At 39.1% G+C, this 23,615-nt stretch overlaps 1 protein-coding gene across 1 annotated transcript in view; it reads left to right on the forward strand.

Annotated features, from left to right (window-relative positions):
• The window catches only part of alpha-Spec (alpha spectrin), a 62,336-nt gene extending 42,982 nt beyond the window's left edge, over positions 1 to 19,354 (forward strand). Inside the window, exons 15-20 of the mRNA XM_080273400.1 lie at positions 62 to 174; positions 2,211 to 2,252; positions 8,860 to 9,024; positions 10,661 to 10,802; positions 13,290 to 13,583; positions 17,823 to 19,354. Coding sequence (XP_080129526.1) covers positions 62 to 174; positions 2,211 to 2,252; positions 8,860 to 9,024; positions 10,661 to 10,802; positions 13,290 to 13,583; positions 17,823 to 17,951 — 885 coding nt within the window. The 3' untranslated portion in view covers positions 17,952 to 19,354. The remainder of the gene's footprint in view (positions 1 to 61; positions 175 to 2,210; positions 2,253 to 8,859; positions 9,025 to 10,660; positions 10,803 to 13,289; positions 13,584 to 17,822) is intronic.
• Positions 19,355 to 23,615: the final 4,261 nt, after the last annotated feature.

The raw sequence follows: 23,615 nt of genomic DNA on the forward strand, positions 1-23,615 counted from the left end.
GGTTGCCTTTGCTAACAGCAAATAGAATCCAAGTACTGTAATTGCCGTTATTGCCCCTCAGGAGCGAGATATGGAACTGGCAAAGGAGGCTCAGCGACAGGAGGAGAATGACAAGTTGAGGAAAGAATTTGCCAAACATGCCAATGCCTTCCACCAGCTCTTGACGGATACCAGGTCAGTGTTTGTTTAAACCAGTGATAACTTGATTAGACTCAGAAGTAATTACATCAGTAAAAATTCACCAAACTTGACTAATGCATCTCAGTGTCTTGGGAGTGATTAATAGTACCTCAGAATTACATTAAAGCTAGGGAGCATGCTTCATGTTGTTAAGTACCGTATATCATTGCAGTAGATACTACAGTATTAAAAATGATATTTTAGACTATTATGCAATCAGTTTCCCTAATTTGTATGCAGGAAAAAGGTACTCTTCAGGTTTTCTAATACCCTTCATGGTATTAGAAGAAAATTTAAGAACAGTTTACCTGTACCTAATGAAGAATGGGGCACTTGCGAAGCTGCCTACTGCTAGAGGCTGCCACCATAGACAGCTTGTCCACCCTGGGTATGTGTTAAACTACTGTGATTTTTCTCTGTTGATATGCGAAACTATGTGGCAAAATACTATCGTACATTGTTGAAGTATATATTGAAAATGCTTCATAACAAAAATATAACAGGAGAATACAGTGCTCTCATTGTTTTATTTCCCCAAAAATGAAGCTGAATTTTGAAAACCTGGCTCTTATATATTTCTTTTCCTTGTTTTTAATGAAGTTGCCACAGAGCCAAGCTAATTCTTGCCTCCTGAAGTGTTTGACATGTACTGCAGTTTTGACCAAGAACTTGTTTTGTTTGTGTCCGTCTCTCTGTTGGCAGGAATTTAATGATGTATTAAATTATTCTACATCAGCCATTCGAGCTCAGAGACAATCCACTTTCCAAGATTTGATCATGACTTATCCCCTAAGGAAAACACACTACCACCACTTTCAAATCTTGGAACGGGACTGTCTCTGAACTCGAATGGCCGATGTAGAATAATTTAATACATCGTACATTAAATTCCTGCCAAAAACTGACAAACAAAACAAGTTCTTGGCTAAAACTACAGTATAAATCGAACATTACAGGAGACAAGTTTTAACTCACCTTTGTAGCAGCTTCATTAAAAGAATGACAAGAAATATACTAGTGCTTAGTTTTCAAAATTCGGGCTTTGTTTTCGGGGAAATAAAACAACGAGAGCACTGTATTCTCCTATGTTATAATTTTGATACAAAGCATTTTCAATACTTCAGTAGTGTATGATTGTATTTTGCTACACAGGTTCTCATCAACAGAGAAAAATCAAGGTAATTGAAAACATACTCGGGATGGACAAGCAGTGAGAAACATCTAGTGGCAGATGATTTCCAGAAGTCCCCCATTAAGTATTCAGGTGTATTACCCTGTGTAAAGTAGTACAGTAAGTTTGTTATGATTTCCATATTTGTTTTGCATTGCTTTTGCCTTTTTTTTTTTTTTTTTTAATATAGATTGATACTGATGCAGTAAAATATTAATCTGCATTTTGGATGCAGTAGAACAAGTTTCAGTCCTTTAGTATTAATGAAATGCTAACCTACTGGCACAAAGCTGTGATGCAGTGATTTGATGTTCTCAAAATTTAATTATTTAATCATTTTGTATTTTACTTTTTTATTAGATTTAAGCAAAAAATGTTTACCATTAACAAATATAGTACAGGTTTGTAATGTTAGTGTACTGTGACATGGTGATTCATGCCCTCACAATTTTATAATACTGTATACTGTAGGCACACCCTTGTCTGACTTAATTGAGCTTGGATGCTCAAGTCCAAGCATTTCTGAATAACTGAAATGGGGATAAATGCAGAGTAGAGCTGCTGCTGGAGTCACCATAAGCAGTGTTAATTGTAGTATTTAGGGTATCATGTTGGTTAAAAAAAAAAAAAAAAAAAAAAAGGAAAGAAAGAAATAAAAATATTAAAAAGGTAAAAGTAACATCTCTCATGGTGGCTTCATTTATATGGTGCTGAAGCTTCAGTGTTTGTTTCCTGTCTGATTTGAGGGTTTGGCATGGCCTATCAAGTTGAACCTGGCCGAATACTAGTACCAGAGTGATGATGTATTGTGGTGCAGAGAAATGTTTCTTGCTGCTCATTTCTCTTCTTCTCTGTACAGGTTCCACCTACTGGGATTCTCCCTAATCGGCTATGATGAGAGGTTAATATTCTGCTCTTTTGCATGGGCTTTGTTATGGCTTGTTTACTAACTAAAAGTGCCTAGTGTGCTGTTTTTATCCCACAGCTGAAATGCACAGAACTTAGTAATATACTGTACTAATATAGAAAAAGTGCTGTTTGATGAATTCACAATATTGCCTGCTATGAAGGCATTAACATTTAAAAGAGAATTTGAATTACTGCTTGCTGTCGTAATTAGTATTTAAAAAAAAAATGATGAATACACAAAATTGCCCGTTAGGACGACGCTAACATTTAAAAGAAAGTGTGAAATACTCCTGTACTTGTTGTCATAACTAGTATAGAAAAAGTGCTATATGGTGAATTCTTAATATTGCCTGCCATGAACACAAACATTTAAAAGAAAATCTGAATGACATCAGTGTAGTAGGAGTTAATAATAATATAGTCTGATAACAAAAACTGATATGAGACTGGCTGTTTGCATTGTTGTTTTTTTAAATCAATAGTTCAGGGTGTGTAAATTTGGTAATAATAAATAAATGTGCGGTTTTTGCTTTGCTACAGTGGCATCTGGTATAGGAGTATTTAGTGTAAATACCCTAGATTGCAGTTATTTCACTGTGCTGCTGAGCATTGATATCTGGAAGATGAAGCCATCTTAATTCCTTAGACTCTCCCTCTTATATATTTTCAGATTATGTTGTATGTATAACAACAGCTATAGTAACAGTTACCATCCAGGTGGGCATGATATAAATGAAGTGATATATTTTGTCATAAATGTAAAAAGGGAACAACTTCACAAGCAATTTTATATACAGTATTTACTCATTAATTTGGCAAAGGAAAAAAATGCACACAGTAATACTGTACATATGTAATGAAGTAAGGAGAGTTCACTGTAACACAGTTATGATTGTGCAGTTACTGGAAGAAAAATGGTTTCTTTGATTAGGTAATTCATGGGGGCGCTCACTGTCCACTCACTCGATATAGTGCTGCTCTCGGGTGTCTTCCCTTTCCTCTCCTCCATCCTTCTTTCCTTCCATCCTCTTTTGTCTTTCTCTCCTTCATTCTTTCCTAGTCTTTCTGCCCATAGGTGACTTTACACTTCCTCTTCTGTCTTTCTTCCTTCGTTTTTTTCTCTTCCTTCTGCCTGTGGGTGACTCTACACTGAGTGACAAGCCAAATGGTTTCCTGTACACCAGGAAACCATTTTCTATGCTGGGTGGTAACCAATAAACCAAATTATGGCACCTGGTAGTTTAGTGGGTAATTACAGCGCTCCAATCGGATTGAGCCGGTGAAGGTTTATATCGAAGGGGTGGTTGGGGTTTATTGCTCACATAATGCCACTCAGGGATGAGTGAGGCTGGTCACTTGTATCCTAAATGTCAGGACCAACTTGCCTAGCCCTGGGCTTCTACGCTTCCCATGGGGCAACGTAGGATTGGATGATGATGATGATGATGATATTTCATTGTTGTCATAAAGCATTTATGACATGCTTTTTTCCAACCCTGGATGTTATATACAGCATAAGTGCCAGTATAATTATGTTCTAAGATTTACTATCAGTGTTTATTGACGAACAGCAATTTTGAAAACCGTAAGTTATAAACTGCATAGTAAGCTGGATTCTAATTCTTATAAATTTAATGTTGATATATATCAGAATCCAAAACACGTTAAGTAATTAGTGGAGTACCAGTTATATGTTTGGAATAATGAAAATTGTAACTCAGTTATACAATGAGGAGAGCAGTTCACAAATAATTGGCATCAGTAATGATAACCAATAAAAGTATAGGGTAAAGTGGGGTAATTTAGCCGTGGGGTAATTTTGCTGCGATGCCAATAATTCCATTTCAAAGGCCCATAGCTCCCAAGTTATTGCATGGATTCGGCTTCTGTTGGGCTTAAGTTTTAGGGGAATGCTGACCTAACAAGGTCATGTGAAGTTTTGATCCATTAGGCAAAAAAATGGTGTTGGAGAAATGAAAATGTTTTGCGAAAATGTTCAGAATATATTGCATCAATAAATACTGAGGAAAAAAGCATTCTATTTACTCATACATGTTTCGAGTCAAAAGTGTTTTAGAACTGCTTGCATCGTTTCTCTCTCTCTCTCTCTCTCTGCCATGCATTTGTGCCATGGGAGGCTCCCCCCCCCCCCTCCTGAACAGCATACCAACCATGAAACAATAAGTGAAACAACGATGGATGCCATCGATTTGAAGTTTGCCCAGTACATGGCATAGGCCATACTGTATGGTAGGCTAGACCACTTAAGTCTAGTTATAATCAGTTGTGTATGATATGTAGTGTGGTATTATGGCAATAATAATGTCATCATCATCATCATCAGGACCTCCTTTCCTACCATAGGGCAGGATGAGGAGTAGCAACGTCCAGACAGCCCAAATTTGCCCAATCCAATGGGCCACACTTTCATTCACTCACCATTCAAGCCCCCTGGAATCCTGGTTCTATCTGATAACAACATAAATACTGTATTATAACAATTTTTTCATTCATTCATTCATCTGATCAATAATAACAACAAATATTTCAAGGCGAAATTATCCCATTGGTTGGGGTAATTTCGCTGTGAGACTCTTGAAGAAAGTCTGTGGCATGGCCCCCATTTTTATCTTTTATTTTTTTAATACAGAAACGATTATAGGCATGTTTAGCAGAAGGGCTGAAAGTATAGATAAAGCAATAAAAACATCAGTATTTCATATGTGGCAGTTTGTATTTAGCAAAAACCACTGTTCACGGCGAAATTTCCCTGTTTTACCATTTTTAACTTCCACAGTGCTTCATGGAAAAGAAAAGTGACTCAAGAGTGAGATCTGATCACTTCTATCTATCTATCTATAGCCCGACGCCCCAATCCCGCAAAGGGTGGCCGCAGACAAAACGCCTCCAAGTCGCACTGTCACCCACCATTTGACTACCCTCCCCCCAACTCACCCCCCCCCTCCCTCATATTCCTCTCAACTGCATCCCTCCACCTCATCCTCGGTCTACCCCTCCCTCTCCTTCCCTCCACCTCACCTACATACACCCTCTTAGTCAGTCTTTCATTCTCCATTCTCTCCACATGTCCAGCAATTTTAGAACCACAGGAGCAAATACGAGCTTCTTGTTCTGGCTATTGTGTTAATATGCTCATGGTCACATTATTGTTTTGGCTGAGACATAGCTTATGATGTAGAATATGGAAGCTGTGTCAAAATCCACCTCATTCTTCACTTTCTACAAGCTAGCTTCAGTGAGCAATGCTGCTTTCTTATGTAGGATGAAATTCACACACACTGTTGCATCCACTTACTGTACTTGCTAGCAATTAGTGAATGGCTGACTTTTAATGTTTACAGAACATTCATACACACCCTAGGCTTGATGGTTGTAATGATAAGAGTATGATTTCACTGAGTTGGAGTAGAAGTGTTATGTTTTTATTACAGAGATCAGCTTTTTCTTTTTTCTTTGAACTGTTTTGTTTTATGTTGGTACAGCTAGCTTGAATTCAGTGCTAAGTACTTTTGGTAGCTATATTTGTGGCTGAATGTTATTTATCTTCATCATCATTGTTGTCACTGTGTCCCATAACATTGCATTAAATAGCATCACATCATTTTTTTTTTTTTTTCCCCTTATATATGACGCAGGTTGGGGACATATTGCCTGTGATCTCATCATCATCAGTTTGAGGGGAAAGGATGCTTACACTTTATGTACCATAGGAAGTAAAAGACAGCTTGCAACATAAGTGCTGGGTGTTTGGGTTATCATCATCATCATCATCATCACCTGTTCCAGTGCAAAGGGTGAGGGGTCCAGCTGTCTACTCCGAGCCCATTAAGGAACTACAAAATTTATGGATTATATGGGTAGCATATTTCTCCCATCACAAGAGATTGTCTTTTATACTATTATTAATATTTATATTATTGTTGATAAGTTACACAAAGTAGCTGGTAGTCCAAGTTACAGTAGTTATGGTTGTCTGGTCTTGTCAATAGCTATTTGGTGACAGTTTATGCCAACCATTCCTATATTGTGAACTGTAATGCTTTGCCTGTGCTTTTGCTTTAGAGTGGTAAATGGGTGTAGACAATGTTAGGCATGCATCTTCATTAATATATTAACCATTGCTAGTCTTAGTAGTGGTGTTGAGCAGATCTAGGCTGAATGTTATGAGCAGGTGTAAATTTATTATTACCTGATTGAAGTAAGTAGATGTGTGGTATGCTACTGGAGATGTACAGTATTTATTCTTGTTAAAGCTGAAAGTTTTGTGTGATTAAGAAGGTTGAGTCTAATCATTCTGTATTTTAAGGACAAGGAAAGAGACACAGAAAAGGAGGTGAAGGTGGGGTTTGGTAGATGGAGATAGATTATTTCGAATATAATTTATTCCAATGATACTGTACTGCTTCCTGATAATGAATTTGATTTTTCTGTCATTCAGAGTTCTGTTTATGTAATATGATAATGTCTGTAATGAATGCATTTTAAGTGTAAAGCAATGATTGTTGAAACTGAATCTAGATATAGTACAGTAATGTGGTAAATACAGAAACACCATTTGGTGCAAGATTTAGTGTGGATATGAAATGGAAACTAGAGTGGCTTGAAAGTGACTGATGCTGTGAATGGTTTGTTACAAAGCAAAGTTGATAAAAGATGTTTCAGTGGGACAGCCAGAAAATATGTTAGTAATGTAACCATTCCAGGTAGCCGATGGATGGGTCCCATCAACCCTGGAAGGTACTGTCATGAGAGCAATGTGTGGGGATGAGCTTGGTAATTTGCCACACAATATTTACTCTTATGCTGGAAAGCCCACAATTACAATCACTCAGTGTCCATTCTGTCTGTTGAAAGTCAGACTTCAGGCTGAGTTTCTTAGATTGCCATAGATGATATAACACATCTCAAATTCCTTTTCACCCCAACAGCTTCCAGGAACTGTTGGGAATTAATTAGCTGGTTTTGGTGCTTGGTTTAACTTCCAGTCCTTAGACATCATCATCTGTATCATGGCTAACCATTATGCTTGGATTCCGTGAGAGGAAATATGGAGTCATTAATATATCTGTGTGTGTGTGGTGTGTGGTGTGTGGTGTGTATATGTGTGTGTGTGTGTGTGTGTGGTGTGTGGTGTGTATATGTGTGTGTGTGTGTGTGTGTGTGTGTGTGTGTGTGTGTGTGGTGTGTGGTGTGTGTGTGTGTGTGTGTGTGTGTGGTGTGTGTGTGTGTGTGTGTGTGTGTGTGTGTGTGTGTGACAATAGTGCACTATGGATATAAGGCAATGAATCTTCATAGTTCAAGTTTTTCATGAATATCGTCTTAAATGTGGGTCAGATTTTAAGTATGAATACAAACATCATGTTTGTCTCTAAAGCATTTAAATCACTTTTGCCAGTTACAAACTAGAACTTAATGATTACTCTTGGAAGGCAGGTAAATGTGGGTTAAATTGCCTCAGAATAACTTGCCAATAATTCTTGCCATCATTCTTTCCACCAATGACACAAGTTCTTTTTACTTATATTGCTAGGGGCACCTTTGTATGACTGATACAATTCTTTAATGTGCAGTGTTAATTCTGCATACAGTCTTTGCCGCCATGGAAATACAAATCAGCTGTTTGGAACATATGGGCACTTGAAGCAATTGTTGCTGGTTCATACTTTCTCACCAGGCAGGAGATTATTTCCTGGAGAGTTCAAAGTGTTGTTTTATTTGAATTGCTTTTACCTGTTTGTGAGATGTCAGGGTTATTTCTAGCACCTCAGGACAGGTACTTTATGGACTTATCTCAAATAACATTATGAAGTCTTAGGACAGGGATAATATTGATTGTGCAGATTAGCTGAGGCTGTTAGTATACATTCACCACTTATATTGTGTATCTGAATGCTAATAGGTTATCATGACTGCAGTCTGAATTATGTGAACATGGTAAAAGTCTTCTTATGTAGATTAGTTTCAGTTTTTGAGCTTGTTTAATTGACAGTTCATTATTAGTTTATTCAGCCATAGCAATCCATTTAATAGTTCATTAAATTCACAGTTCATTCCTTACGTGTAGGTGTTATTTTAGGCTCTTGGGATGCACTGTTAATTTGTTTGTATATAAGGTAAGGCTCTTGGCAGCTTCTTGACAGTTGTGTATGCTCTTTAAAAAATGATGAAAGTTGGAAGTTAGTGTCAACTTGCACGAATGGTGGCTTGGGTCCATTGGGCTTCAGGGAGTACAGATGTCCCAGGAAATATTTGAATAACATCAGAGGGTTATTTTTGGTCCAGATTTGAGTAATGAATACTGGTACTAAATCAACATCAGTTACATTTTCAGGTGTTATGAAGTTAAAATTACTGATGACCTTATGGGCAAAAATGGTCTGTCATAATCTGCACATAGACCATTATAATTGCAGAACAATAATGGGTGCAAATTAGACCATGTTGATATTTCACATATTGTTCACATTATCCCAAGAATAGTCTGAACTTTCTCACACATTACCTGGGACACCCTGTGTATACTGTAGATGTGGGTAAATAATCCCAGAACAGCATGACCTGACCTCCTTAAGCTACAGGTCGTCCATGATGGAGGGGTCAGGAACACTGGAACAACAACTTGAGGCCACACGTCAGAAAGCAGCTGAGGTTAGAGCACGCCGGGTTGACCTGAAGAAGATTGAGGACCTTGGCCAGATCCTTGAGGAACATCTGATCCTTGACAACAGATACACTGAACACAGGTGAGCCTCAACTTTTGGTAACATACTCAGAGGCTTAGTTGAATAAATAATTTTGGTGTCACCTGAAACAGATAATAGAGTTGTCTTTACCATGAAAGGGTTAATGGTGACAATACATTGGTCCTATGATTAATGCAGCTAAATAAAATTATCAGGCATTACTTAGAATACTTAATTGATCCCAGACATGAGATTGTTAACCCCTTCAGTTGTTACATGTTTTTTAGTTTTATTCTTGCTATTTACAGATACTTTTTATTTAGCATAGAGGAGACTTTTAAAACTGTTGGGGTGGGATATAGCTTTCGTTAACCCATCCAATGATTCGGTTCAACTTAGGTTAGAATTTTCAAATTGGAGGGACTAGATAAACCTTAATATGCTTTTTCAGAACTAGGAGCTTTCTCTGAGTTGAGTATAATCATTTGGTAGCATCAAGAATAAACTGAAAGCATGTCATAATGATGCATAGATAACTACTGTAATATGAAATATCCTCAGCTGATCTTTTAACAATGCTGGAACATTGATTGTGCTGCAACTGGTATGTTAGTGATTGATTCCTTTTTTCCTATACCAAACTGATACCATTTTTTATTTTCAGTATTTGTTTCCTTTTTTCTGATACTGAACTGATACCAGTTATTATTGTCAGTATTAGTGTATCAGGTACAGAGGGAAGAAACATCACTCTGCCTTTTAGTACAGATTTAATTCATTGTTTGGCCTGATTGTATGTGAATGAGTGCTGTTGTGATGACACTTTTGCAACGTAGTAAAGAACATTCTTACTGAAAACCAGTAAAGGTTCAGAAAAATGAATGGATGAGTGTAAAAGAAGACTCCCCCCCCCCAAAAAAAAAAAGGTTAAATAACCTTTAGGGACAAAAGTAGTGAGTGGAGTGTGAGGTATTCTGAGCCTACTGTACTGGCAGTGTGTAAGTGTGTTGCCTGCCAACAGAGTGTTGGGTATTGTTGTATTGTTTAAAATTATTCATCATCCCTGCCGTAGTTCACGCCTAAAAGGATGAGGAAGTTAGTGCTAGAAGACTTATAAGAGTTTAGGGTCATTGGTTAAAACGAACATTATTTTTTTTTGTTACTCAGCTGATTCCGATACAGTTCTGATTATTCTCTCCAACAAGGACTGTGTTTTGTTCCGATTGTTTGTTTGTTTGTTTGTCAGTTAGCAGGATTACTCAAAAACAGAGATGTGGATCATGTGTGGTGGGTATATAGCCCATGTCCCAGGGAACAATCGATTAACTTTAGGGACCAATCCGGATTGTGTTACAGATTCTGGATCCGGAAAACATTTTTTGTGGAGCCCTAATCAGTGATGAGAAAACCTAATGCATTATGAAGAGTGGTTTGGAAATTACATTGCCCTTGTTGTAGAGGTGTGCTCTGCTGAGTGCCCCTCTAGTTGGATCAGTTTTCCTTTCTGATACCAGTACTGATGTTAATCAGCTTTGGCTTGCTGGTATGCAGCACAGTACAGTGAGTTCTCTTTATACCATGGCAGCTTTTATGACTTTAGTTTCTACTGTTAAGTTCTCAGAAATATTGCTGAGGACTACCACTTAGGTGAAATAACTGAGGCCAATCTTGACTTGCTGGTATCGTGGCTCCGCAGCACGGTTGGCTTAGCACAGCAATGGGATCAGCTGGATCAGTTAGGAATGCGTATGCAGCACAACCTCGAACAACAGATCCAGGCCCGCAACCAGTCAGGAGTCTCGGAAGATGCACTCAAGGAATTCAGCATGATGTTCAAGGTAGGCATGATAGGATGACATTGTGTTGAATGGGGAACCTTTATCAGTGATGGAATGTATAAGATCATAAAGTTAGTTTTCCCTGTTCAGTGATGGAATATATAGGATACTAAGGTTGGTTTTTAATATCGCCCTTTAAAAGTTAACAGTTCTGTATATATTCTTATGATAACTTTATGTACTCTTAGTATACTTCAAGTCTGAACATAAACAGTTATTCATTTTCAGTAACGGAACACAGAATCCTTCTGTAAGTTTTAAGAGTGGTCTTCAGAATTTAACTATTTTGTGTAAACTTATGACAGCACCCACAGCATGCATCGTAATTGATTGTATATTCACATCAGTGGAGAAGTATAATTTTCTTGTTTACGAAAATGGTGTCCAGAAATATATGTGCCCTGTAGTAAAAACCATAATTTACCATTACAGTTTAAGGAGGCATAGTGGCTTGGCAGTAGCATGTTTGTCTCATGTTTTCTCTATCTATCTATCTATCTATCTATCTATTTCTGTTGCTAGATGCCTCAGTCCCTTAAGAGATGGCCACAAACAAATTGCCTCCATGTCATCCTGTCTGATGCCACTTCACTGCCATGTTCCCAGCTCACACCCCCCTCTCTCATATACCTCTCCACCCCATCCCTCCGTCTCATCCTCAGCCTCTCCCTCCCACTCCCCCCTTCTACCTCATTCGCATACACCCTCCTCATTAGTCATTCTTTCTCCATCCTCTCCACATGGCCAAATCTCATGGTTTGTGTGTTCCATAAACCTGAGTCCCAAAATCCAAGTCACTGTGGCTGTGTGAAATAGGTGGTGGTAGTATGTCCTTTCATATGCTTGCTTATATTTATGCCCTTTCAGTTAGTACTTACGACACTGAATAGACCCTCCAGATACACAGGTAAATTGTTACTAATGACACCATGCAAGTGGAAACTGCTCAAATGGAGATCCTTATCCCATCTGAAAATCCATGTTCTTAAACAACCTTCTCACTTGACCCCAAATTGCCCATGAAAGACCCTGTACAACCCCAGCTAGACTACAGATATGCTTCTAAGGGCTTAGCCTGCTATGTAGAGGTAAAGCAAACATAATATTGTGACAGTGAAAGAAGTTTCAGCAAAACAGAAATTGAGAAAAAAAGAATGTCATGATAGATTCAAGCATGCCTAGTATAAACTGTGTGACTTAGAACTGCAGGTATGCTATTTAACTCATCGTTGCCGGGATAAGACCATATAGCTCAACAACTCTTCTTGAAAATAAAGGCATCCCCAGGTCTTTAGGCAGTCGCATTGATGAGTAACAACATGGAGAAAATGATTAACTTTTTGCACTCGAGGCAGGATGTATTAGTGCATGTGCGCACAGCCGTGACTTTGGATTCTCTCGCAGCGTGATAACTTCTCCATTACTAGATAAACTAGACACAGTTGCATCCAAGACATGCCCAGTGGCATTATCACTGAGTCCATTCGTAGTATCCTTGGAAAGAGGCTTGTTAGGGATGGATGAGGCAATGGGTCCGTGTGAGGCGGGAACGGAATTGGACGACAGGTGTAAGAAAACATCGTCCTTTATCTGGCAGAGTCACAGAGATGATTGAGGTATGCTTGCCTTGGATGGTGGGAGTATATCTTGATCCTTTAGTGATGAGATCAAGTGGTAGCCACTTCAAACTGTGGCATGAAAACAGTTGTGGTTCTGACCGACACCCAGTGGCACCTCTCAGCCTAATTTGCGTCAGTCCTGAGTGACGCCCGGCTGGTATGGATTAAAGGCATAGCCTACGGTATATAGGTAAAGCAGCACCAGATAGTGACATTAAAAAGGTTTAAAGAAATGTAGGAAAAACTAACCATGTGGGTGGTTTCAGCCATCAGCAACCCCACTCTCCAAAGCACGCTTGTGTAACTGGAATGCTTTCTCCATGCAGATGTCCTTGATACCATTTTTTTCTCTGTGCAAAATTCTTTGCAAACTGATTCCATGTATCCAGAGGGTCTAGTGTACTTACACACACATATATAACCATTACAATATTTTTACTTCGACGTGCATTACTGTCACTACAGATGCCTCATCCTTTATTTGTGCCTCACCAAGGACAGATTTATTTTGGTTTCCACCCTTCCTCCCATGAGAAGGTTTGGTCCTGCAGTGGACCTGATTTTGACCGTTAAAGATGAAGGTGTTACAAAAGCACCTTCATCAGACAAAGTACAGTATGTAGTGGATAGATTTTGCCTGTGGTATGGAGCCAAGAGTTTTTAGGGCTTGAATGATGGGTGAATGGATATATGGTACATTCACATGGCACTGTTTCTCATCCTTTTAGTAGGTCCTTTAGTGTCTTTCTTTTCATATTGATTGATCCTTCCTAATCTTTTTGTAGTTGTTGGAAATTAATTTGGAGTAATAATAATCTGACTCATGATATATTGCATTATAGTGACTCTGCATATGTATCTTCTCCAGCATTTCGACAAGGAGAAGTGTGGTCGTCTGAACCATGCCGAATTTAAGTCATGCTTACGAGCTCTTGGGTATGACCTGCCCATGATTGAGGAGGGCCAGAGTGACCCAGAGTTTGAGGCCATATTGGATGTGGTTGATCCTAATAGGGATGGGGCAGTATCACTACAAGAGTACATGGCCTTCATGATATCTAAAGAGACAGAGAATGTGCATAGCTCTGAGGAGATCCAGAATGCCTTCAGGGCCATAGCTGCAGGGGACCGACCTTATGTCTTACGCGAGGAGTTGTATCAGGTCAGTATGAGAAAATGTTTATGCTCTTCCACTGTTGTTGCAGTGTGCTATAAAATATCATTGCTGTAGGTGTTGATGGTTGACAGTTATTAATCTTTCAGCTGTGTTTTAGTATAAGAATAACACAAATAAATTTGTTTGGTAACCATCTTTAAGTTAATTTCATCACTGTTTTAAGTTACAGTGGATCTTGACAAATTGTTACTGCCATTCCAGTTGGAAAAACTGTAAATTAATCCATACTGCTGTATTGCATTAAACACAGTATATTAGATACCTGTAACCCAGTTCTGATTGCTTATTGTTTACTGTCAATTCTGATTGTTTATTGTGTACTGTATGGTTGATTATTTTGTTAGTCATCATCCTTTTCATAATCATCTGTTACATGATAGGGGCATGACATACTTTAAAGTTGTGCTTTTAGCCCAGACAGGCCTCCATTTTGTGGTAGGTGGGGGTGCCCATCATCTGCTCACTTAGTGTAGAACCTTGGAGGGCCCAATACATGCCCAGAGTCCCAACAAATTGGGCAGATTTGCCTGGCCATGTGGAATGTGAGAGATGCGAATGACGAGAGCAAGAGAGTGGAAGTAGTGAATGTGTTCAAGAGTCAAGATATGCTGTGATGGCATTTTGTGAAACAAAGATGAAGGGTGCTGTTGTAAAGTGGAGGATTGGGAGGGTGTAAAATGTGTAAAGTTGTGCATGAATGGGCGAGGAATGAATGGGCGAGGAAGATGCAGGGATGGAGTTGCTTTTTTGATGAATGAAGTGTGGCAGAGTGGAATGAGAGACTACAAATGTGTCAGCTAGAGATGTATGTATGTCAGGTTCAAGTTTGAGAAGGTGAAAGCGGCAGTGATTGTAGTGTATGCACCATGTGATGTGATGGCGAGTGAGACGTAGGAAGACAGGTTTTGGGATGAGCTGGATGAAGTAGTAGGAGAATTGCCCAGGAGTTACAAAGTGTTTGAATTGGCGACATGAATGGGAGAGTAGGCACTGGTTCTGTGAATGATACAATGGGTAATAATGGAGTATCAGGAGAGATGAGAATGGGAAGCGACTGTAGGACATGTGTCAGGAGAGGAGGTTGAGCATTTGTAATTCTTATTTCAGACAAAGATGCACATAAATATACATGGTACGGAGAGAATGGTGATCATGTTGAAAGGAGCCAGATTGATTACATGCTTGTTGAGAAATCGATGCTGGGAAGTGTTGCTAATACGAGGGCAGTGAGAGGATGATGTGGAGGTTTGTCTGATCATATGATTGTGGTATGCAAGACCAAGCTGAGAGGAGTGAGATGGACCAAGAGAGAGAGAGAGAGAGAGGAGCAGTCAGGGAGAGAGTCTGAAAGTTGAGAAGCTGAGGATCAAAGAAATGGCAGATGAATACGGGGCCAAAGTAAGAGAAGAGTTAGAGTCAGTGAATAGGATTGAAATGGATTAGGGCAGCATGTGGAATGCACATAGGGAATGCTTAGTTAGGAATGCTAATGCAGTGTGTGATGTGGCAAGAGTAACAACAAAGAAAAAAAGTACGGCATGGTAGGATGAAGAGGTTAAGAGAGCAGTAGAGGAAAAGAGGAAGAAGTAACTAGATACTGGACGATGGTTCAGTTGAAATAAGAACAGAATATATTGAGAGCAAGAAGCACATAAAGTAACTGGTGCAGAGGAAAAAGGAGGAGGTAAATGATGATCTAGGAAGAAAAATGAATGCAAATTACTCAGAAAATAGGAAGTAATTGTGGAAAGAGGTGCTGAAATGTAGAAGTGACAGTGGAAAGAAATGTGAAAGTGTGACGGATGTAAGTGGTAGATTATTAACCCATGGGGGTGAAGTAAGGACCAGATGGAAAGAATACTTTGAAAGTCTGATGAATGGGAGTGGAGAGAGCAACATGATTGGTTAACATGATTGGTTTTGGGGGTGTACAGAGAAAGAATGCAGTGCCAGGAAACTTGACACTCACAGAGGTGAAGAACACTCTGAAGCGGCTAAAAAATGGGAAAGCAGCTGGAATTGATAAGGTGTATGCAGAGATGATTAAGCGTAGTGGAGAGAGCAGAATGAAGTGCTTACTGGAGATGTAAGAAGGCATGGATGAGTGAAACTGTGCTAGTAGAATGGAAAAAGGCAGTGATTTTGTACCCCTGTACAAAAATAAAAGTGAGCAAAGTGAGTGCAAGAATTATCATGGCATAAGTCTATTGAGTGTTGTAGGGAAAGTATATGGAAGAATTATTATAAAGAAAGTAAGAGATATCATAAGTCCTAGTGAATGATGACCAGGGTGGCTTTAGGAGTGGTAGAGGATGTGTGGATCAAATATTTGCAGTGAGACAGATAGTGGAGAAGGCTTGTGAGAAGGATTATAAGGTGTTTATGGCAATTATGGATCTGGAAAAAGCATACAACAAAGTAGACAGAGTAGGATTGTGGAAGGCTTTGGGCATGTACGATGTAGATGGTAAGCTGCTAGGTGCTGTCAAGAGCTTTTGTGATGGTAATGACGCATGTGTAAGGGTAAATGGTCATCTAAGTGAATGGTTCGCGATCAGTGCGGGCGTGTGACAAGGTTGTGTAATGTCCCCATGGTGGTTCAGTGTATATTTGGATGGGATGATGAGAGAAGTTAAAACATGAGTAATAGCAAGAGGGATGACTTAGGTAATAAATAATGATGAGTGGAATCTCAAATTCATTGTATGCTGCTGATGCAGTGCCACTTGCAAATACTGGACAGGAGCTTGGTGGACCAGTGCAGAGTTATTTATATGTCTGTGAGTGTCGTGCCATGAGAGTACTGTAAATGTAAAAATGAGTACATGCATACATACACACATCATCTGATCCTGTGTTGCCCCATGAGGAGTGTAGGAGCCCCGGGCTAGGCCGGTTGGTCCTGACAGTTAAGATGAGAATGACCAGCCTCACCCATGCATGAGTGACATTACATGAGCAGTAAACCTCAACCATCCATTGAACATAAACCTACACAGGCTCAGTCCGGTTGGAGCTCGTTAATTAGCCATTAAACCACTGGTGTCATAGTTTGGCTATATGGTTACCACCCAGTGTAGTAAATGGTTTCCTGGTGTACAGGAAACCATTTGGCTTGTCACTCAGTGTAGAGTCTCCCATAGACAGAAGGAAGAGGAAAGAAAGACAGAAGAGGAAGGTAGGAAGAGAGGAGAGGACAGTCACTCAAGAGCAGCACTACATCAAGTGAGTGGATGGTGAGCACCCTTACCTACCACTAAAGCGATGGTTATTGAGAAAGATGGCGACTCCCAGTGTGATGTTACAGTGAATGGAGAGAGACTGGAATTGGTGAGAGAGTTCAAATAAATGGGCACAGTGATATAAAACAGAGGAAAATGCTCAAAAGAAGTGGAAAGTAGACTGACACAAGGAAGGAAAGTAGCTGGTGCTATGAAGGCCTTGATAAGAAACATTGCAGCTGCCCCAGGCTTACATGAAGGAGTGTTGGTGCCAGCTTTAACATATGGATGTGAGACTGTGGTGTGGCATGAAAATGAAAAGTCAGGATTATGAGCAGTGGAGATGCGACTGCTGAGGAATGTATGTGGAGTACAGAGAGTGGATAGGATATGGAATAATGTGATTTGTGAAAGATGCAAAGTGAGGAAGTGTATGGACACCAGAAATGAAGAGAGTATACTGAGATGGTATGGTCATATGGAGAGAAGAGATAACAATAGAGTGGTGAAAAAGGTTTATCTGAGCAAATTTGAAGGAGGGAGGAGGTGAGGTAGGCCAAGAAGATGGAGGGATATGGTGGATGAGTGTATGAGGAAGAGAGGTGTGGACATTGGTGAGGCTAAGGGACTGACAAGAGATTGAGCTGGCTGTATGAACTTTTTGCGGAGTAGTGCATGACCAGGGATTTGGCACCTCTTTTTAACGTGACAGCGTTTGGATTGGCTTTGTCAGATAGGTATATGTGAAGCTACAGAGCATGGTGAAATTCTTTTGGCCTATCAGATAGAGTCAGGATTTCAAGGGCTTGAGTGAAGAGTGAATGGAAGCGTGGCCCATTGAGCCAGGCAAACTTTAGCTGTCTAGACGTTGCTACTCCTCACCCTGCCCTAGGGGGAGAAAGGAGATCCAGATGATGATGATGATGTGATTTTTAGCCTTAAGCAGTATCAAATTCGTAAATCTGCAGATATTGCTGTTGCTGACATTTTGTTGTATCAACAGAACCTTACCAAAGAGATGGCAGACTATTGTGTGGGCCGCATGAAACCATACACTGACCCCAGGAGTGGCCAAGCTGTCCCAGGTGCCTTGGACTACATGGAGTTCACACGTACACTCTTCTCCCAGTAGCATCCCACCTTTTCCACTCCAATGTAATCTCACCTAAACTGAAGGTGTGGTTGATTTGTCAGTTCATTGCAGACACATTTCATATTATTTCGTTCATTATGCAGTAGGTTAGCATGGAATTAGAAATACAAACTTAACTCATCTAGTGGCCTAAATCTCTAGGTGGGGTCTGTTTGGAAGTGCTTTTGCAAACTGTGAAATATCCACACCTAAAGTTATTTTTTGTCAAGGAGTGGTTTTGAAGTTTTATTAACAAATACAGTCAGTGTTACCACAATATATACACAGAGAATATTATAAAAAAGCAATGATATTTATTCATGAGCAGTTATTAATTTGGCATCTTTAAAAAATTAGCTACATAATCAGGCACCTATAAAGTTTCAGCTTTTTATCTTTGACCACAGTTGTCTTAATTGGTGTTTGGAAGATTATAAATTGTGATTAAGATTTTCTTGTACTAGTCATTGCCATTTTGATCCAGGAGACAACAATGGTCTTAGTCATACAGGCATTTAAGGTAGGCTCACGGTAGTTATGAAGAGATATGCATAACAGCTGTTTTGAGTCACTTTGCTTGAAACTTGCCTCCCTGGCCACACTCCCTCAATAAAGCTATTCACTTAAAGTATATATGCCATTTCTGGTTTGGATCAGCTTTGCCATTAAAATTTTAGACCAGTTAGGCTCATAGGTCGCACTATATGTAGATTGGCAATGGGAATAAGGGGCTTGCCATCATGGACTCCTACTGACGGCTTTTATTGAGTGTAGTCCTTCTTATTCCTGTACCAGGGCTCTTTAATACACCAAGAGCCTCATGGTAGATATTCCAGGAGCAATCAAGGTCTGACAGCCTGTAAATATGACGGCTTACTGGCTGACACTTCCTTGTTTGGCATGGGAACTAAACATCTAAAAAAAAAAAAAAGAGTTGTATACTGTACACATGTACCATAGTCACAGAAATATTTAATGTGCAGTTGATATTTGCAGAGTCACAGAATTACATAATGTGCAGTTGATATTTCGAATTCATTTGGTGTTTTATACTGTATTGCCACCTTCATAACAGAGCACATGGGTAGTTAGGTCATGCATAGAGGTGAGTGGAGGCTTACGGTCACGGCAGTAGTGGTGAAGGGTGCTTTATTAGCCTCTCAGGAGCTTTATTCCTTTTCTCTGCCTTGAATGATTAAAAAGTTGAACAAATCAAACATTTGGCCTGTAATGTGTATTCCAGTATTAAAGCTTTAAAAGAGCAATCATATTATTTTTGAATTTCCTTTCTGCTTTTATACTCTCATCACAGCATTAAGTATGGTACCATATACTGTTCTAGATTGATATGTACTGTATTACAGCTATTTTTCTTTGCTTTGAAAGTTGATGATTTTATAATTTGTGAGGGGATATTGAATACATTGCTGCACTGTATTATAAAGGCAGACTATGAAGTGCCCTTTTGTCCAGTTTGTGTATGTAAGCAGTGAGTTATTTGAATGCAATACAGTAATAAGAAATAAAACTATGATGTATACTGCTGGCAGGGGGGAAAAAAAAAAATACTGTTTATCAGTATGCTGAATTGCACTGTAAAATTTCAGTAATCTGACTGAATATGACAAAACCTGACAACTGAAAAAAGTGTGCTGGTATTTAATGTAGGGTGAGAAAAAATGCAGTATACTTGTGCAAGGAAATATGTATTAGAAAAGGAAGTGATGGGATATCTGAGTAGTCTGTTGTGCAAGAACTGTGACAACAAAATATCCTGAAACTAAAGGAATATAAATAATGATCTTAGAGGGTTAGTTCATGGAAAACTGAATGATAATAAAAAACAGAACAAATGAGAGACTGCGAGGGCAAAGTGTCACGTGAAAGTGCTGCAGATGACAGAGTTAAGGAGCCTAATTAACGCCAGGCCTGAGCCCTTGTGAAGCCAGAGGGCAGGTGTGAGCTGTGTAAGATTGGCTCCCTCCACCCTCTCCACATCCACTCCACAAGCACCCTGACACACTTCACTCTCTTAGACAAGTGGATTCAAAAGTTTTCCCTCCACAAAACACTGCTTTTGCTTTTACCTTTTGCCTCCTGTCTGACAGGGATATACGGTACAATGTACCTGTTTATTTGTACTGAAGGGCACAGTTTAATTACTGTGTTGCCAGAAAGATGATTTTCTTATTTTCCTTCAAAAAGAGGAAGAACAATTTTGATGATAATGTATGTTGCCCTCATCATAATGCAGGTATGTGCACAGTACTGTATCAGTTTTGAGGAGTCAAAACTATTTTTATAATTGTCCACCATTGGAGCAAGGATGCTGAAATTTGAACACATAAGTTGTTTTATTCTGTGTTCTTATTTCCTTCTGGCACTACAGTTGGATTGGATTTATCAATTTAACAAATTTTTATCCCCACTAACAAAGCACAAACAATAAAGAATGAAGCAACAATCAACGGGGTACATACAGGAAGTTTCCACAGCATGGTGAAAAGATAACATTATTTAGAAGAGACTAACAGGCTGTTCCAAAGGAAACAGATGAACTTTCTTGCTCTGATAGAGAAGTCAGTGAAGTTTAATTCATTTTTTCGGAATTGGTGATTGCAGTTAATGAATGTAGCACGTGACAACATTGAATATAGTATGATGAAAACTTCACAAGAAGATGAATAAAGGTAGGATGTAAATCACCTAATAAGCATAGTAAGCTTTGAGGGTACAAAGAACTTCAAAGTAATGTAAGAAACAATATTGTTAGGAAAAAAAAAACTCAGTAGCTGCATTTAAGAAAATATATTGCTCATGAAATTCCACTTAGGGATGAGTGAGGCTGGTCACTTTCATCTTAAATGTCAGGACCACCATGCCTAGCCCCGGGCTCCTACACTCCTCGTGGGGCAACATAGGATTATATGATGATGAGTGAATGAATGAGGAAAACAGAATATATTTGAATTTAATATGAACAGAGGAGAATCATCATCATCCTGACCTCTTTTTCCCATGTAGAGATTAAATGAAGTACAGAAATGAAGAATTTTGGAAAATGGAGAATCTGAAAATAACTACTGTAAATACCCTGTATAGCCTTGGCAAAAAAAAAATATTTGTTCTGAGAAACTCAACAAAACAAATTAAAAAAAAAAATTAGTCTGAATAGAAGAATTTTTGTAGAAAATTAAATGACTAATGATCAAGATTCATGTCAGGTTGGTGAGTATGAGGGATATGGAAATTATCAGCATTAGCTACCTGGGCCACCCTTTATGAGATTCAGGCTTCTGGCAATAGATAGATAGGTAGATCAGTAGATTGTATATAAGTAATGTACTGGAAGCATTGAGGGCAATGAAGAGGGATAAAGCAGGAGGCAATGATGATTTTTCCCTCAGTCATATTATGTTTGCGATTTTCATTAATTATAACAAAAACACAAAATGCTTTGAAGTCAAAGCAGTGTTCACATCTTTGAAAATTATGTAATGTATTAAAGTGCTTCACAAAAAGGGCAACATCCGATATGTATTTTTTTTTTCTAATACAAAAATACTAACAATTTAAGACACCTGGTGGTTTGATGGTAGAGCTCTTAGGGTCAGAGACAACTGTCTTGATTCTTTCATAGAGGAACTGCTGCTGATACATGATTTTTCTTTTCATAATTCATACAATATTTGTTAGTTTCTTGTTTCTTTGTTTTTTGCTTGTCTGGGCAGCATTTTCTTTTTCTTTATTTTTTTAATGTGGAAGGCAAGGTTAAACCCATCATGAACATTTGTTTTGGTATTTTTTTCTTATGTGCATCATAAAAAGTTTTCAATCTTGCCCAGAAACAAAGGAAGTAACCACAACTTTTGAGTATGGCTGTATACTACAAACCCTCATTTAACTATACATGAGAACTCAATCTTTATTTGTTTGCAGGTGAGGCCCTTCAAAATTTGGTAGGTTAAAGGAAAACTCCAAAATGTACAAGAAGCCTGTGCTGTGATCAGATATCTATAAAAAAAAAAAAAAAAAAAAAAAAAAAAAAAATGACCCCAAGGAAGTCCATGAAGACCTGGCCAACACTCTTACTGAGGACTCTTTCTTACTATTCCTTCATAAACAAGTGGGCTGCTGATTTCAGGTGGGGCAGAGAGAGCACTGAAGATGACCCACAGTCAGGAAGCCCAAAATCATTGACCACAGACAATCAAGTGGAGGCTATTCACTGCATGGTCTTGAATGACAGACATTTATCTGTGCAACAGATACCAGACACCATGAGCATCAGTGTTGGCTCAGTGCACACTGTTTTGACTGACATCTTGGGTTTGAGCAAGCTATCTGCAAGACGGGTACCCAGAATGTTGACAGCGGACCAGAAGCTGACCAGACTGGAAATTTTGACACTTTTGGCACATTCCAGGCTGATCCAGCCAGTTTCTCCTGGAGATTTGTGACCTAGGATGAGACATACGTTCATAGCTTTGAACCTGAATGATAATATCGAAGCAAGCAATGGCCTCAGTGTTTTGGAACACTGAAGGAATTCTCATGATTGACTACATGAAAAAGCATCTTACCATTAGTGGGGTCTGTTATGCATTAGAATTGTGACAGATGAAAGAGGCAGTCAAAGAGAAATGGAGAGGAAAGCTGCAAGTGGGTGTACTGTTGCTCCAGGACAGTACCTCTGTCCACACAGTGCAGGTGGCAGTGGCTGAAGCAGCCAGTTTATGGCTTTCAACTGCAGCTTCATGCTCCTTTCTCACTTAGCCTGGCTTCGTCTGACTACTACCAGTTTCCAAATTGAAATCTCAGCTGCATGGTCACTGTTTTCAGAGTGATGAAATCGTCCATGCTGCTGAAGCCTACTTGGAGGCTCAAGATGCAACCTTCTGTAACATGATAGTGATGCTTGAATGTTGGTAGACTAAGAGCACTTGGGGGAGACAGTGTTGAGAAATAATAGAAGTACAGTCATTCTCCTGTGACATTTTTTTGGTGAGTCCGACAATTTTTCGAAGGACCCACATGTGAAGTCTCTTGTTTGGTATACAGAATTTGTGTCTTCCATTTTTGTTTCTCTGATTGATATCTCCAGCACAACTTAAGCTAAGAAGTTGAACATGAACTGAATAATGGCTGACTGATTGAACTCTTATTCTCTTTTTGGCAAGGCATGGAGGCAGTGTATTAGTACACTAAATATACCAATACCTGGTTAGATATTTCCAGCTTCCATTGAGTTCATGACATTTCATTACTGTACAGGTGTAAGATGGTGGTGGTCAGGAATGAAGCACCCTCTTTTTCCATGGGTTATAACAGATTTTGAGGAATTAACTACAACATCAGTACCTCCCTGTTTTTTTATTACTTTTGTGAGAAGCTACGTATTGTGTACTGTATATCAAGTTGTACCTAAGTAATTTGTACGTATGTAGCTTAGGGCCTATATTTAGTGATAAGGTGTTGAATTATTTAGTGGTGAATTTAGGGTCACTTTCACAGTTGAACTGTTTCCACCTCATGGCGAGATTAACTGGGGAGGTATGGGTCTCACTAATGCTCCCAACTCTGGTTTGTGTGCTCACCATCATCGACAAAGGTGAACGTGGAAGCAGAAACAGTGAACGGTGTTCTGGTTACCTTCCTGACAGA

The sequence above is a fragment of the Coenobita brevimanus genome, chromosome 54 (genome assembly GCF_032717465.1).
Source record: "Coenobita brevimanus isolate Jiangsu-jjx chromosome 54, ASM3271746v2, whole genome shotgun sequence".
In the NCBI taxonomy this organism is placed as follows: Eukaryota; Metazoa; Arthropoda; class Malacostraca; order Decapoda; family Coenobitidae; genus Coenobita; species Coenobita brevimanus.